Source organism: Ciconia boyciana, chromosome 18, assembly GCF_034638445.1.
Source record: "Ciconia boyciana chromosome 18, ASM3463844v1, whole genome shotgun sequence".
NCBI classification, from domain to species: Eukaryota; Metazoa; Chordata; class Aves; order Ciconiiformes; family Ciconiidae; genus Ciconia; species Ciconia boyciana.
The window spans coordinates 10,555,105-10,569,858 of record NC_132951.1 but is presented as its reverse complement, the minus strand read 5'-3'; the positions used below and the strand labels follow the sequence as shown (position 1 = coordinate 10,569,858).

General features: G+C 44.4%; 1 protein-coding gene across 1 annotated transcript in view; it reads left to right on the top strand.

Annotated features, from left to right (window-relative positions):
* The window catches only part of CACNA1B (calcium voltage-gated channel subunit alpha1 B), a 298,173-nt gene that overhangs the window by 259,714 nt on the left and 23,705 nt on the right, over positions 1-14,754 (top strand). Inside the window, exons 37-39 of the mRNA XM_072882927.1 lie at positions 1,651-1,801; positions 5,241-5,368; positions 10,082-10,178. Of these exons, the coding sequence (XP_072739028.1) occupies positions 1,651-1,801; positions 5,241-5,368; positions 10,082-10,178 (376 nt within the window). The remainder of the gene's footprint in view (positions 1-1,650; positions 1,802-5,240; positions 5,369-10,081; positions 10,179-14,754) is intronic.

Genomic DNA, 14,754 nt, shown 5'->3' with positions numbered 1-14,754 from the left:
CTCAGGCTGAAGCTTAATATAAGACAGAAACCCCCTGGTTTAACTGATTGATGTGGTTCCTGTCATGAAGCTTACTTTTTTTTTCTTTTTTTAAGTGAGAATTCCTTTAATTGGTCATTTTTGCATTACCATCAAGTTAACACTTCATACGTCAATGCCACCTCTGCTTCAGAGTGAAAGTGTTTCCATCTGGGTTCATTCTGCCTGGAAACGAAGCATTTTCCAATTAAAAAAAAAAAAAGTCAGTGAAATGACAGATTTTCATTTTCAGACCCGGCAAAAATGAAGTGCAGGCCCTGCTCCAAATCAGGGCAGCTTGGGGAAGATTTCTCTTATCTGGATGTGTGCCGGGTGGCGTGGAGACACAGCGGTTAATAACTGCTCTGGCCCCATAAGCGCCTGCCAGCCGCGCCGAGGCTCGGTTCTGCAGATTATGCGGCGCTTGTAACTGGATATCTTGCCTGGGATTTGGTTTGCATAGTTTCTGTGAAGCCAGACGGAAATGAAATTAGCCCTCTCCAGCTCAGAATAATCACTCAACTCAAAACTCTGAATTTTAATAAAACCAGATAATTATTCAGTCTCGTGTCCAGATCTCTCGGTCCCTTTCCAGACCCAGGCGGCAGCCGCAGTGGGACAGAGGGGGCAGAGGAGCAGGGCTGTGATGGGGGAGCGGGGTTCTGCACAAGGGAGTGGGGCTTCAGGACTCAATGCCACCCACCAGTGGGGGAATCTGCTGTGTAATTCAGAGTAGCCTGGAAGCTATTTCTGTTTACATTGAGCATCAGTCACCTTTGTTTTCTCAAAGACCAGGAGGAAGGCTTGTGAAATGGCTCTGTGTGCAAATTAGCATGGCTGTGGACAACACTGCAACAAGATGGACTGTTCGTGGTGCTGTGGAGGGATGTCCCTAACAGCACCTCTGAGTGTGGTGCAGAAATTGCACAGGGACAATCTGAGATTATGTAGGAAGTCAGAGTAAGCGAACATGGGGATCCCCCAGCTTCCGATCCATGCGTGCACATTGCAGGGGGTGGTTTATTTTGAGGACAGACCCTCTGGGACTCCAAAGTTTTTCCTTTCGGCTATTTTTCTCCCTATAGTAGAAGTAGAAGTTAGAGGAGGAGGAGGGAAATGATGAAGAAAACCCAGGAGACTGTCATGAAAAAGGGACACAAGTCACTATGACCAACCAGACCATCCTCGTATCTGCCTGATAAAGGAAATAAGCAATTCAAGAGAAGAAGCCTGGTTTCATTTCCCATCATCTCCATTGGGTTTACAGCCAGCACTAGGACAGAAATGTTAGCTGCTTCAAAAGGGAGCAATCTAAACTCTGTTTACTTACATTTACACTTTGCACTGGGCAAGTTTAAATCAAGCTGGTTTTACTCTCCATAAAACCAATGAATCTTAGCCCACCTGAGCCTGTTTGGTTTCTTTTACCCCCCTGTAAGAGAGGGAAATGTTCTTTCTCCTTTCTTTTTCATGTCAGCAGGCTGGTAGTTCAAATTCCTAATGTAAATATAGTCTCTCCACCTGGACACAACCTTCCACCTAATTAATTTTGTTAATTGGGTGCAGTAATACTGCAAGGTGGTAATGGGGAGGGGGTTGGATAAGCTCACCCTCTGCCCTCCCCACTTGCAGGAGTGCCACGGGGGAAGCCTGGCACGAGATCATGCTGTCGTGCCTGAGTAACAGAGCCTGCGACCCACTCTCCGGCCTCACCAAAAATGAATGTGGCAGCGATTTTGCCTACTTCTACTTCGTGTCGTTCATCTTCCTGTGCTCCTTCCTGGTAAGTCGGTCCTGATCTCTCCCAAAGTGGAGGTGCTGGTGTGGTTCCCTCCCCGCAGCCCTTCCCTCCCCAGCCCCTTGCTTCCTCCTTCTCCCTAATTATGATTTATTCAACATTACAAGACAGCTTCGCTAAAAACCATTTATCATCCTGGTGATAAAATCCCTTTAATCCCCAAAGAGATCATTCAGTCATTCCTTTAAAGGGAAGGTTTTTATCTTTCTTCTCACAGCGGGGTCTAATATTTGGAATTAAGCATTAATCTGTTTTGTCTTGATTTGTGACATGGTCCTTTGAAGAAGGGGATTGGGGAGGGCAGGGTGAGAATGGCCAAGATAACATTGGTTCAGGAGTGCTTGCAGCAGGCAGCTGGGAACATCACACTTATTTGATGCCTTGTGTTTTGTCTTGTTTGTCAAATAAATGCAATGATCATTTTCTTCTGCAATGGTGCCAGGAAAGCTTTAGACACGAAAGTACACAGAGCTGTTGTACTTGATTTGTGCCTGTGGCCATCATACAGCGCTGGGTCTAAGCTTTAATAGGTGCCAGTGTCTTTCCGATCACTTGCATGCATAAAAAGCTGACTGCTCTTGGGGCTGGGTTCACTTTCCTGCACCACTGGGACAGAGGAATGGAAAACCAGGGGTAAGGACCCAATTAAACTTCAAGCAAGAAGGGATGAAAGTCAGCTCTGAAATGTACCAAAAAGCAACGTATCAAGCCTGCATACAGTTGCATGGGTTTGCTTTAAAATATAAGATTTCATGCTTTGTGCAGCTAATCCCTGCTATCATCAGAAAGCTTTAACCAGGAAAAAGAGGTACACATGGCAGTTTGACGATGGGTGTAGATAGACCAACTTCAATGGCCCCTACTGAGATCCTTTGTCCGACTGCTGTTGCCCCTTTGACATCCCATGGTTTATTTTCTGCTGCATATATTAAAAAACATGGAGCCCTGAAAGCTTATACCAAGTTTAATGCTCCATTTACTGATTCCTTCAGCGCTCTGTATTTTAAAGCCAAATTTTTTTCCTTTTATAAATCCTTAACCCAACATCAGACATTCTCATTGTTATTTTCAAGTGCATTATGGTTCCTAAAGCTCTTTCTTTAAAAAAAACCAAACAACACCCCCCCAGACTCACCCTCCCTGGCTCATATCAGCCATCTCACTCAACATGTAGTAGCAGAATTGGAGGCTGGAGCACATCTGTGCAAAATACCGCTTTGCGTGAGCTTTGTCCCTGAGTCAGCGCTCCCGGAAAACCCCGTGAAACCACACCCTGGGCTTGCTGGCAGAGAGAGGGGAGAGCCCTCGCAAAGAGCAAAGGCAGGGAGGGCAGGCTCCAAAAATAGGCAGCGGAAAGCCAAGCAGCTGGACTGCTAAGGGACAGGGCTGTAACTCATTTCTTAAAATGCGCTCAGCACTTCATTGCAATGAAACATGTGGTTCCCCACAAGCGATTAAAGCATTACAGAGCCACAGCCTTGCCAGAAGGGCACATTTTTATGGTTTGTTCGATGTCGTTACACCATAGACTGGGGGGGAGTTGGATAAAACGTATTTGTTTTTAAATGTTGTTTCTAGCTTTTTGTGGATGTCCAGCCTGACATAATTTTCCTCCTGTAATTTACACTGTTGAAAAATATAAATTGAAATTTAAAAATATACAGGAACTTTAGAAACAGCTGTACTCAAGCAAGGGAAAACTGGACTGAGCCATGGCTGCAGCTGGGACTAATGGAAAGGGGCTTGGGATCAAGTGGCAAACTCTCAGAAGTTTTGCTGTCTCTTGATGCTCTGGGGGCACTGTGTTACATGTGGGGTGCCTGCAGCGCGTGAGTGAGCCCTGCCGATGTGGTTATAGTGCTTCCAGTCTTTGAGTAGCTTATTGAGAGCTGGGCTGGACATCCCTGTCCAGTACTGCATAGTGCACTGCACCGAAATCCCAGGGCTTGTCTAGGCTGTGTTGCACACAGACTCTGCGAGCATCCAGGAATCGGGGTGGCACAAAGTACCAGCTTGGTTCCCCAAACCCAGCAAAGCTGTTTAGCGTAGTGCTGCATTCGAGCTGACAAGCCTTAACGCTCAGCCAGAGGAGTGAATTCACACACGTTGCTGCAGAGGCAGAAGCCTTGTTTGCATCTGGGGTGCACCCAGCGGTGTTCTGTACAGCGTGGTCTGGAGAAGACGCTCAGGTGGTGTAAGAAACCCCAGTGCCCTAGTGTAGGACATTGATATGTTGGGGGTTGGGTTCTGCTCCCCGCTTTCTGTTGGGGTGGGTTCTAAAAAATAGATGGACTACAGGTCTTGGAAGTTCCTGATTAGCATTTGGTGGTGACATGGTGATTCGTTATGGATTCTGCTTGTCTGTACTGGTGGATCATGTGTTCCAGCAAGAGCCAAGACTCCTTCCTCCCTCCAGCTCACACAGGAATATGAATTCTTTAAAACTGCACAAACTCCAAATGCCACTGCCTGATTTTCTTTTAACGACTGACAGACCAGCCAGGGACATCCATATTCAGTTTAATTCTGCTCATCCCTGTGCGAGAGCTCACAGGCTGCTTCACCGCAGTCGTCCTTGCCCAGCGTGGTGCAGAGGAGCAGTACTCATGGTAGCAGCTCAGCCTCCCTACAAAAGACACAACGAAGGTAGACAGGGGCCTTGTGCCAGTCAGGTCTTTATCTGGCACAGGAGCGTCCATTCCCGCCTGCCCTCTTGCTCTTCTATTCTAATGGCTGCAGCTTGATCTTCTCCCATTGAAATCTTCATGACTCTTCCATTGGCTTTAATAAGAGGAGAATCTTTATATGCCAGAAGCGTTTGCTGGGCTCTGTGTTAGCGGCCATTAGGGATAGGAGCCTTTTGTGTGTCCTGCCCCTTGTCTTTCTGGGGATCTTTGAAGGTTTGGATTGTTTTGAATCTAAAATAGGACATTCAGGCTGAAGAAGGGTTTTTCTTCTAGCTGTTCTTGTCCTGATGTGCCTTGATATGAAAGTGCTGGAAGAGTTCACATCACCCAGTTGGTGAGGCAGCCACTGCAGCCCATGTGCTGGTCTATGCAGGCGCAGGGTGAAGAAAGGGCAAGGGAGCGGTGCTGAGCCAGTCGGGCTCTGGGATGGGTCATGCTGTAGGGCATCACCAGTGACTGGGGACGTGGCCAAACTGTCCGCAGTCAAAAGCCATGGCAAACCTGCTGTGTACTGCAGACCTGGAAGTGGCTTGCAGCATGCAGGGGAGGAGGAGGTGGCAGCAGGGTCCCCAGGGACTGAGGGCTAAGTTTGTAGAGTTCGTCCTCCGGGGTGCGGCTGCTTCTTGTAGAAACCACACACCCTGCTAAGTGAATCATACCCGCTCCCCTTCCAGCTTTTTTTTTTTTTCCTTTTCTTTTCTCTCCTCTCTAACTGCATTATTGCTTCCTCTCTGCAGATGTTAAACCTGTTTGTGGCTGTGATTATGGACAATTTTGAATACCTAACAAGAGACTCCTCCATCCTTGGGCCCCATCATTTGGATGAGTTTGTTCGTGTCTGGGCTGAATATGACCCAGCTGCCTGGTATGTACGCTGTTATACTTATATGTGGAGAAAAGGCTATACATTGTGTATAAATACCATGCCTATACACAAAACCTGCCTGTTTTAATGTGAGTACAGCTCCAGAAGGAAAATTATTCCAAAGCTTGAGGTAACATTGGTGGTAAATGCTCCAACTTCAATTCACTGTGCACTGGAGATGAACAAACCTGATGTCATTACAAGGGCATTTCCTTCAAACAGACACGAGATAGACATAAACTGACAAATCAAGAAAGTAAAATGCACCCTCCTCCCCACACACACATGGCCAAAAGTTAATAAGGTAAATTCAAATTATCTTGGCTAAATGGCCAAGTAGAAAAGTCGTTTAACATTTCCAAAAGGAGCTTTGATTGCCTTTGGTTTCTGCATCCCAGTTTGGAGATAAAAATACGCTGAATCTCTTGCCATTGGCAGCACTTTAGGTAACTTGAGAGGCTAGGCCTTGTTATACCTCATTTGTGCAGCATTTCTCTCCTAGCTGAGAACCACCTTAATGGTTTCACAAATCCTGTGCAGAGACCTGAGGCCACACAGAAAAAAAACCCAAGTTTTCAAGGTGCTATCTCTTCCTTAAAAGGAGATTATGTACCCCACTGCTTTGCATCTGAGTCAAGTGCTGCAGGCTCAGACTTCGTCATTTGCTTTCACCCACCTGTGAGGCAGCAGGGAGTGACATGATGTTTCTCAACATAAGGGTGGTTTGCTGAAAACATGTGATTTTTAAACAGATATATCTCATCAAACCCAATGTTTTGATCTTGGAAGCCTCCTTCTAATGACATCAAATTGTAGAAGGGAATTTTGTTCTTCTAAATAATATTTTAGCTTTTGGACTTGCAGTTGAAACATAAGACGTGCGAAATAATAGGAAGAAAATGCAATAAGCCTAACTTTGGAAGCATTTCAGTTCTCAGTGAGCCTCTGATGAAATGTTCCTGATATATGAGTGTGTTGAAGGAGGAAATGGTTTCTCCACAGCCAGGTGGTGAGGTGTTTGGTTTTATGGTTTTATCTCTTTGTTTTTCTTATTCAAAGACACTCCCAGGGAAAGCTGCACACCTGGGCTTAAGTACCATGGCAGCGGAGGAGTGGCACTGTGCTGTGACAGACCCAAGAGCCACTGCTGAAGCATTTTAAGGATTTTTTTAAAAATGAGGGAATGGCTCTGACCAGTGATCACTTCTAGAGCAAGACTGACTTTAATATACCGCTTTTCTCTATTGCCCAGAGAAAGCTACTGCACAACAGTCCTGGTGACTGTGTTATTTTCATTTCTAGATGCTCTGAGATACAGGTCACAGTAATTTCCTTGATATTCTGCAGCTTGGGAATTTGCCTGTTGGGAGACTTTTTTTTATTTAAAGCCCTACTAATTTTGTATCCATTTTCCTCCCCACGAGTTACTCTGCAATGAATCTCCTCTGTATTTGTAATGAAGCTGCCTCCAGCTCCTCCAATCTTTCCACTCTGTTTTGTTTCCCTTCAGTAGAGACAGATGCAGAAAGTGTTTGTATAATCAGCATCTCAAACTCCCTGCTAGGGTGCAATTAAACTGCTTTAAAATCTCAGTTAAATTGATTTAGGCTAACTTTAAATGTAAACCTATTCCAATGACTGCATTTCTCTAAACTGTGTGTGATTTTAACTAGCTCAAAGCCATCCATACTATGAGCCTGCATATATACAGCACATATACTAGCAGCTCCAAGCAGATTTTCATTACCACGTGCTCTGTAAGACAGACAAGTCCTTTGTGGGTATTTGGCAAGCAGTAAATAGCTTTTTTTCCTTTTTCAAATCCAGTCCTATCTCTTACCACTAGAAAATCTCAATGAGACTGAAAATTTGGGAGTGCCCGTTCTCTCCTTAAAAAATAGTCTTGGCTCTGATTAGCATCCGTGGGAGGAGTAACACACCTGCAAAGGAAAAAATTAGTATAAATGTACTTTTTTAATGTTTATGTGTTCTGGAACTTTCCACCCATAAAAGGCATTAAGTTTACAGAAAGATTTGCTTGCTCTATTAACTCTGAGCGCAGAGGTTACATTTTGTGAGTCACTCAGGGGCCAAACCTTTTCACTTCTAGAGCTGCTAATGCAGAATATGTCATATATTAAGATCCTAATTCTGTTTTTCTCTAACCTTGTTCCCATTTTGCTCTGGTGTGAAGCTATTGATGTTGGCAGAGTTACCGGGGACAGAAGTGCGAATCAAAGGACAGCCAAGACATGATGCTTGAGGCTTGATCCTAAAACATGTGCATATTCTGGATTTTCTGTGTGTGAATAGTTCCACTGAAATCACTTATGTTTTCATAAGTGGGACTAACATTTCCGCAATTTAAAGGTAATCTGAAATCCATTCACAGTTTAAGGCCAGAACAGATCTTTTGATCATTTGGGCTGAACTTCTGTGAAGCTCCGGACATGGTATTTTACAATAGCTATCCATGGACTGAGCTTAATAACTTGTCTTTTAAGGTACAGCTCCCAGCAATACACCCCATTTTGATCTGAAGACACAAGCCTTTAGAGGACCCATTTTTTATTCAGCTGTTTGTTCCACTAGTTGGTCAAACTCATTGAAAGAAAATGTTGATCCAATTTTTGTTTTCCATGTCAGCCATCTCCTTTTAGCATTTCAGTTCCCAGTTTAGACATGTGTAGGGGAATGGTAAATAATTAGCATAGCATAATTTGCGAGAAAGAAGGCTCCCAGGCAGTGTTATCTTATGCTTAGATGCAGGTGATCTGGTTCCTACTGCCATCTGTCACTAATTGATCACCTCTCTCAAGGTCTCTTCTTTGATTGTCCCAAGGAAAAGGGAATTATAGTGTTTGTCCAGTTTCCGTAGCTTGAGACCCTCGATGAAAGATGCTGTGTGGGTAAAAAGTACAAGTGTTGTTATACTTCGGTTACACAGATGATATTTTAAACATAGGCTTAATGTGTCTGTATTTACATACCTATTTCCAATATCACCTTTGTTTTTGTTACAAAATCCAACTTTGTGTAAACTTTTCTGGGGAAAAACATTCAAAAGGAAGTAAAAAAAGCAGCTAGCAGCTGTTGTTCTACATGTATGTCACACTCAGTAGAGGTAAGTATGGGGAAACTGTTGGATTTAGGGATGGCAGAAGCCTTGGGCTCATAGAGAAAGAGAGAGCGAGAGAAATGGGGTGCACACAGCGGTTTGGTCCAGGGTTGGGAGTTAATCAGGAAAGGAGTCAAAACACTGAATTTAAGGATGAACTGGGAAAGAAAAGAAAATTGGATTTCTATGAGCTTTTATTTGTTCAAGATATATAAAGTGAGCGCTTTCTCTCTCTTATATCCCCCTTCCCAGTGCATACCCCTTAGAGATACTGGAAATGTTGGTCTTGCCATCCCATTCCCATTAGTTGCTCCCAAGAGACAAGGGAGATGCTACTGACAGCACCTTCAGTGGTCAGGAGAAGGTGCAGGTGCTTTTTCTTAGCTATTTGAGATAAAGGGATGCTGATGAAAATAAACAAAACTCAAATAGATTTAAACAACCTGGGAAAGAATCCCTGTTTGTCATATTTTGTCATAATTTGCTGCCATGACCTTCCGATGCAATACATCTGCTGGTTTTTAAGCCTTCCACGGACTCAGAAAGCTCAGGGAACTGCTCATATGTATTTTCTACACACTGATTTTACAAAACCATTCTAAAATTTCAGTAAACTTCTTGACTCAGTTAAACCAATATACTTTTTATAACCACAATTAGGCCTGCAGCCAAGACTTGCACAGTTCCATTTGATCTGTTTCTGAATTAATAGTTTTGAGTTGATTGTGAAGGTTTTGAATAGACCTTAATTTTTCACATCCAAAAAAGCAGTAATATTGAAGGAGATATTCCAAAATATTCCAGCCTTCTTTATATAATGTACCAAAATAAACATAGCAAAGCCAAATCATCTCGTTTTTCTTTAGAGGTCATTCTGAAGTTCAGTACAGCTCTCTTTGTATATGATTTGGTTATTTACAAAAGATTAAGAAATCTAATCCTGCTGTTAAATTAGCTGAAAATATTGTTTGGAGTTAATGAGACTGACCATAAAGCTACCTCGAGGCATCTGATTTCACCTACTGGTAATGAAGGCTGGATTTTCCCAGTGCCAATGGCCAAGACGGCTCTTGAGATGGCAGTTTCTGGGCTTCCAGCAAATTGCTTATTGCCCATGAAGCAGAGTACAGCCCTTCTGGGGTTATGTAGGTGGTTAACAGTGGAAGGTAAAGGTTCCCAAGATTTTTTTGAACCAGCTATTTTGAATCCCAGTAATAATCCAATAAACAGGCTATTTGTGTGCTGCAGGCTCTGGTTTTGTTGGGCTGCTGCAGCACCTGGGCGGTGGGTGGGGGCCGTCTGTAGGCAGATGCTCAGGCACAGGGAAGCAAAGCATTAGTGCTAAAGGTAACCAAATGCAATGGCTGGAAAGCCTTGCACATGGCACTGAAGGATATAGATTGTGTTGAGCAGTTGGAAGTTCTCTCTCTCTGTCTCTCTCTGTGTTCAAGTGCCTCCTTCATGGCAAGCCCGGTTGCTGTCAGACTAACCTTGCTTTTCAGCATGTTTTGCCCTTCCAACTTCTCCTGTTTTCCTGGGGAAAAACTGATTCCTCTTGGTTTTTCCTGTCATAACATCTGCTGTTTTCTTTCCAGTTGCCGGATTCATTATAAGGATATGTACAATTTGTTACGTGTAATTGCTCCACCCCTGGGCTTAGGAAAGAAGTGCCCTCATAGGGTGGCATACAAGGTTTGGAACTTCAGAGACTCCCTCCAGCATTTTCAGTTCTGGTTTTGTTTCTTTTTACCCCCCCAAGTGCAAATGCAAACAGTACAGAAAAGAAACTGTAATGTAACTAACCCCTTGCCTGAAAAAAGGAATGATTGACTGACTGCCTCCTTTTTCCTCGATGCATCTCTTCCTCGTCTACTCCCACACCCCAGCTGGCTGGAGACAGGCAGCTTTATGAGACAGTGAACCCTCCAGCTTCCATCCTGCTGGGTCTAGGGTGGGAAGTGTTGGGGAAAAGCAGCACAGCATCTGAGCACTTTCTCTCTATATATACACACTGGAGAGAAATGTCATCCCAAGATTTCTAGGGAGTAGCAAGTCCATTTTGTTTGGGCTTCATAGCATTGAATGCCCCAGTTGAATGACCAACATTTGAACCCTTCCCTTTCCTGAGCTGAAAAGCCATTTTATCTGGGCACAGGTTAACTGGGCAGCAGAGTGGGATGGTTACCTAGGCTGGGGAGACATGAAGGGATGAGCTTTTCACAGTGCAACAGCAACGGCCAGAGATTGCCTTGGGAGCAAAATTACGTCTCTGAGATTGTAAGCTATGATGGACATCCAGTGAAACCTCCTGCTTCATGGCACAGGAGAAGTGTACTGTGCTTTGGAGCTGAGGTGGGGAATTAAGGACAGATCTTGTCAAGAAATGAGCACAGGGTGATACTGGACTTCAGTGGGGTCCCAGTTACAGGCAGGGATTTTCTTGCAGTCAGTGTATGGAGAGCAGAAGATGAAGGAGAGAGAGGTGGAAGCAGCCAGTGTGGAGCTTGCTTTTCTCTTTCATTCCAGCCCAGGTGTTTTCCACACGTGACTGGGGATTAAGAGTTAACAAGCATTGCAGAGAAGGCATGAGACCCTGTACCTCCAGCCAGAGAGCAGGGACAGAAGAGAGAAGCTGAGGGAGGTCATTGGCTGTAATTACAATTTGTGTCTCTCAGCAGCCTTTAAATTAGCTCTGGGCTATACAACCTAGGTGGTATTTTAACTGCATTAGTTACCAAGAACAGGAATAGATGTTTTTGGCTTGGTAAGTTCTCTCTTCCGCCCCCTCCTGCATCAATGCTTTACACAGGAGCGGAGACCCGTGTCAAGGCAGTGGGCTGGTGTGCGGGTGCCTGCTTCTGTAGCTGTCCTGCTTGAGAAAGGGGTTTCATAATGGGTGCTTAGGTCTTGGTTTCCCTCCTAGTGTAGTGGAGATGATAATACTGTCCTGCTTTTCCTGGGGTTAAACATTAATTAGTAACATGCTGCAATATACTTAGGTCTCCTCAGATGACAGGCAGTACAGATTTGCACAATATAATAAGCAGGCAGCTCGCTGGGAAAACAAAATGAGATTGTCACACTCATGCTCCCAGTTTCAGTAGTCAGAAAAAGGCAAAGCAGGAGAATTCCCTGCTGTTTCTGCATCCCTTGCTTTTCAGGGCAGGATTTTATTTACCACCTATGTGCGCTGAAGGTAGATGCCATCAGTAATGGGCTGGTCTAAGGGCCTTTTCCCCAATCTCTGCAGTTCCCTCTAACATGCAGGACAGCCAGTGGCCCTCAGTGGTGGAGATAACCAGTTGATGTTGGCTTGATGAAAGAGGGGCCCCATCAAATGTAAGGGAGAAACAGGTCCCCTTTCCACCACCTTCCTGCAAATCGAGTGCTGGGCTCTGGTTTTGTCAAACCTGAATTCAGGCTGGAGGAGAAATTCAGGCTGGCTGAGGTTTTGTAGAGATGCACCCTTGGCTTGGAGTCAGAGCGGTCCCAGTCTCTCCCCTGAGCAAACACACCAGGATTGACTTTTTGCTTCTCTCGTAGCCTACAGGCTAACCTGAAAACCAAACTCTTTATTCACTGAAGGAAAGCTGAATATTTTCTCTAAGCCCTATCTCTCCCTGTCCCATAACTCTGCCTACCAGCTCTCCCTGGCATGGTGAATACAGCCTCTTGATTGACTGGTTTGGGGGGGGGGTGAGAAGGGGAAGCATCCCTCCACCCCCACAAAGAGCCAGCCAAACCCCAGCCCTCCCCACACGCTCTCCACCCCGAGCGGAGACATCAATCATTCCCCGCAGGGACCCGCGTGCCAAGGCGCAGCTCTGGCCACGGGATGTCCCTGCAGCGAGGAGGAGATGCTGGGCATTGAAACACAGCAACGGAAGCGGAGAAACCTTTCTATTTACCCACCTCTTTATTTTGCTTTTGTTTTCCTGAGAAATCTGATTAACCGGATCTCTGTTTTCTTGTCTGCTTTCCCTTCTCTCTCCTCCTTTTCATTTGCTCCGTTGTGTTGCCTTTTTCCCCATCCTCTTCCTTTTTTTCTCCCCCCACCCGGTCTGGTTTGATTTCTGTGTCCTCTTGCTTTTGCCTCCTTCCCTTTGACTCCAAGCGGGCGCATCAGTTACACAGACATGTATGAGATGCTGAGACACATGTCCCCACCTCTAGGCCTTGGAAAGAAATGCCCTGCTCGCGTTGCCTATAAGGTAGACCAACCCCCCTAGAAACTCCTGCCAAACCACCAGCTTTTTGTGCCGTGGCTGAAGTGGGTGCCGGTTTTCTGTGGCATTAGTGTTGTTCTCCTGGACTTTTCTCGTGCTTTCTCTGCTTTCCAAGCAGACTGGATTTTGGATCTTCTGCCTTTTTTTTTTTTTTTTTGGTAACCTTTTTTTGGTCTTTGGAACTATGGCACATCAGTTTGTCTTTCTAAGTATGTCTCTGTTATCTCTATCAGTGTTTCTATCTCTCCTCTCTCATTCTGCTTCCATTTAGGCTAATCTGGGGAGGGAGGGTGCTAATGAGCAAATTACCCTGCCAATAGGATCCCCATTTATCTTCCTACAGCTCTTTGACTATCCGTTCTCCCTAGCCCTTCAGTAGTATGTTGTTTTTCCCCCCTCTTAATTAGATTGGAGTAATTAGAGTAGGCAGTACTGTAGGAGTTAGCAAGCTATTAAACAGAGGCAACACCAGAAGGGCTCCTTAAATACACTCGTGAAAGAAATTATTTTAACAGAGAACATTTAAGACAGTAAGATTAAGAAATCACTCAAACTTATTGTTTATTCTGAAAAACTTTTTCATTGAACCACAAAATGCATTAAATCCAACAGGCTGCTAGCTGCTGCCTTTTAGACACTGCCTGGATGAACACAGTGGAAACTCAGATAGACACGGAGCCGAAATTATGGAGCAGACCCAGACCCCGCCAGTTAAAGCCATGCTGCTCTCCCAACAGCTCACACGGCGCTTGGAAATTTGCATTTGCAGGGGCAATTCCTTGGAAGGTTTTAACATTGAACCTCACAATTTTGGAGGGAGAAGTTTGTCATAAGCATTTAGCATTGGTGTAATTGAGTATCCATCAAACTCCACAGGGTTTTTTTGCTGTTGACATCATTTCAGCCACCGCCAACCCTAATGACTGCACCCTGCCATGCTTGGTGCAATGGATCGACAGCCCCTCCAATAGTACTTGTTGTTCACTGAGGCCATGTGAAAGCAAGATTTTGTGAACAGACTCAAGCTAAACCCAAACCTAGGCCTGCCTTTATGTAGAGCACTTAGCAGCAAGAAGAGGTTCAGCTACGGCTTCCTACAAGATCCTTCCTCAATGTGTCAGGATTTAAAATAAAAAGAAAATTAAGTATAACCTTAAAGCTAGCCAGTTAGATATCATTTCTGTATTCCTTTTGATTTGCTTCTGGTCACTTTGGTAGCTGCTTTAAAAGAACATCTCTATTACAAGCAATTCATAACCACCATATCATAACTAAGCTTGAGAAACCCAGCTACGTCAAAATACCAGCTCCCAGGTCTCAGCTATTTCAGGTAGATGAGTAGATAGATAAACATCTGTATAAAGGTACCAATTATACACAGAAACCCAATGATTTTAAGGTAATCAATGTCTCATTTTAGCACCTGTGAATTTCCATTGACTCAAAATGGAGCTGTGTCCTGCTGAAACCCCGGCAGTAGGTGTTTGCAGCTGGGCAACCAGATCTGCTCTGTGGTCACACATGTGTACCGGAAGGATAAAGGTCTCCCTTATTTTTTTTTCCCCAAATCTTGTACAGTTAAAAAAGGAAGAAAATAAAGGGCATAAAAAGATCATGTGTTAAAATAGGCATTTTAAACAAGCCCTTTTGCTGATTTTCATAGCGTGGTGTCTCTGTGCCTCTATGAGATTGTTCTCAACTGTTGCAGCAGACTTTCCCTGGGCAGAGGCACTGCAGATGTACCTTCCCTAGTCTGTCTTTTCCCTGTGAGTTAGCTGTTGTCTTGTTTAATTTGTCTGTCTTTACAGAACAAATCCACAGAACTTAGGTACATATGAATGGTTTCTTTTTAAAATACAGACTCCTGATTTTTTTAAAGACGTCTTTAGTTTTTACCCATCTACTTAGAAACCTCTAAAAGGTGTCTGTGTATGACTGAACCATAAGTAGAGATGGGTTCAAGTCAAACAGCTCAAATCTAGACTGAACATCAGATTTCTCTGAGCTTGGAGGTGACCAGATTAATTTTCTACGTTATCAAA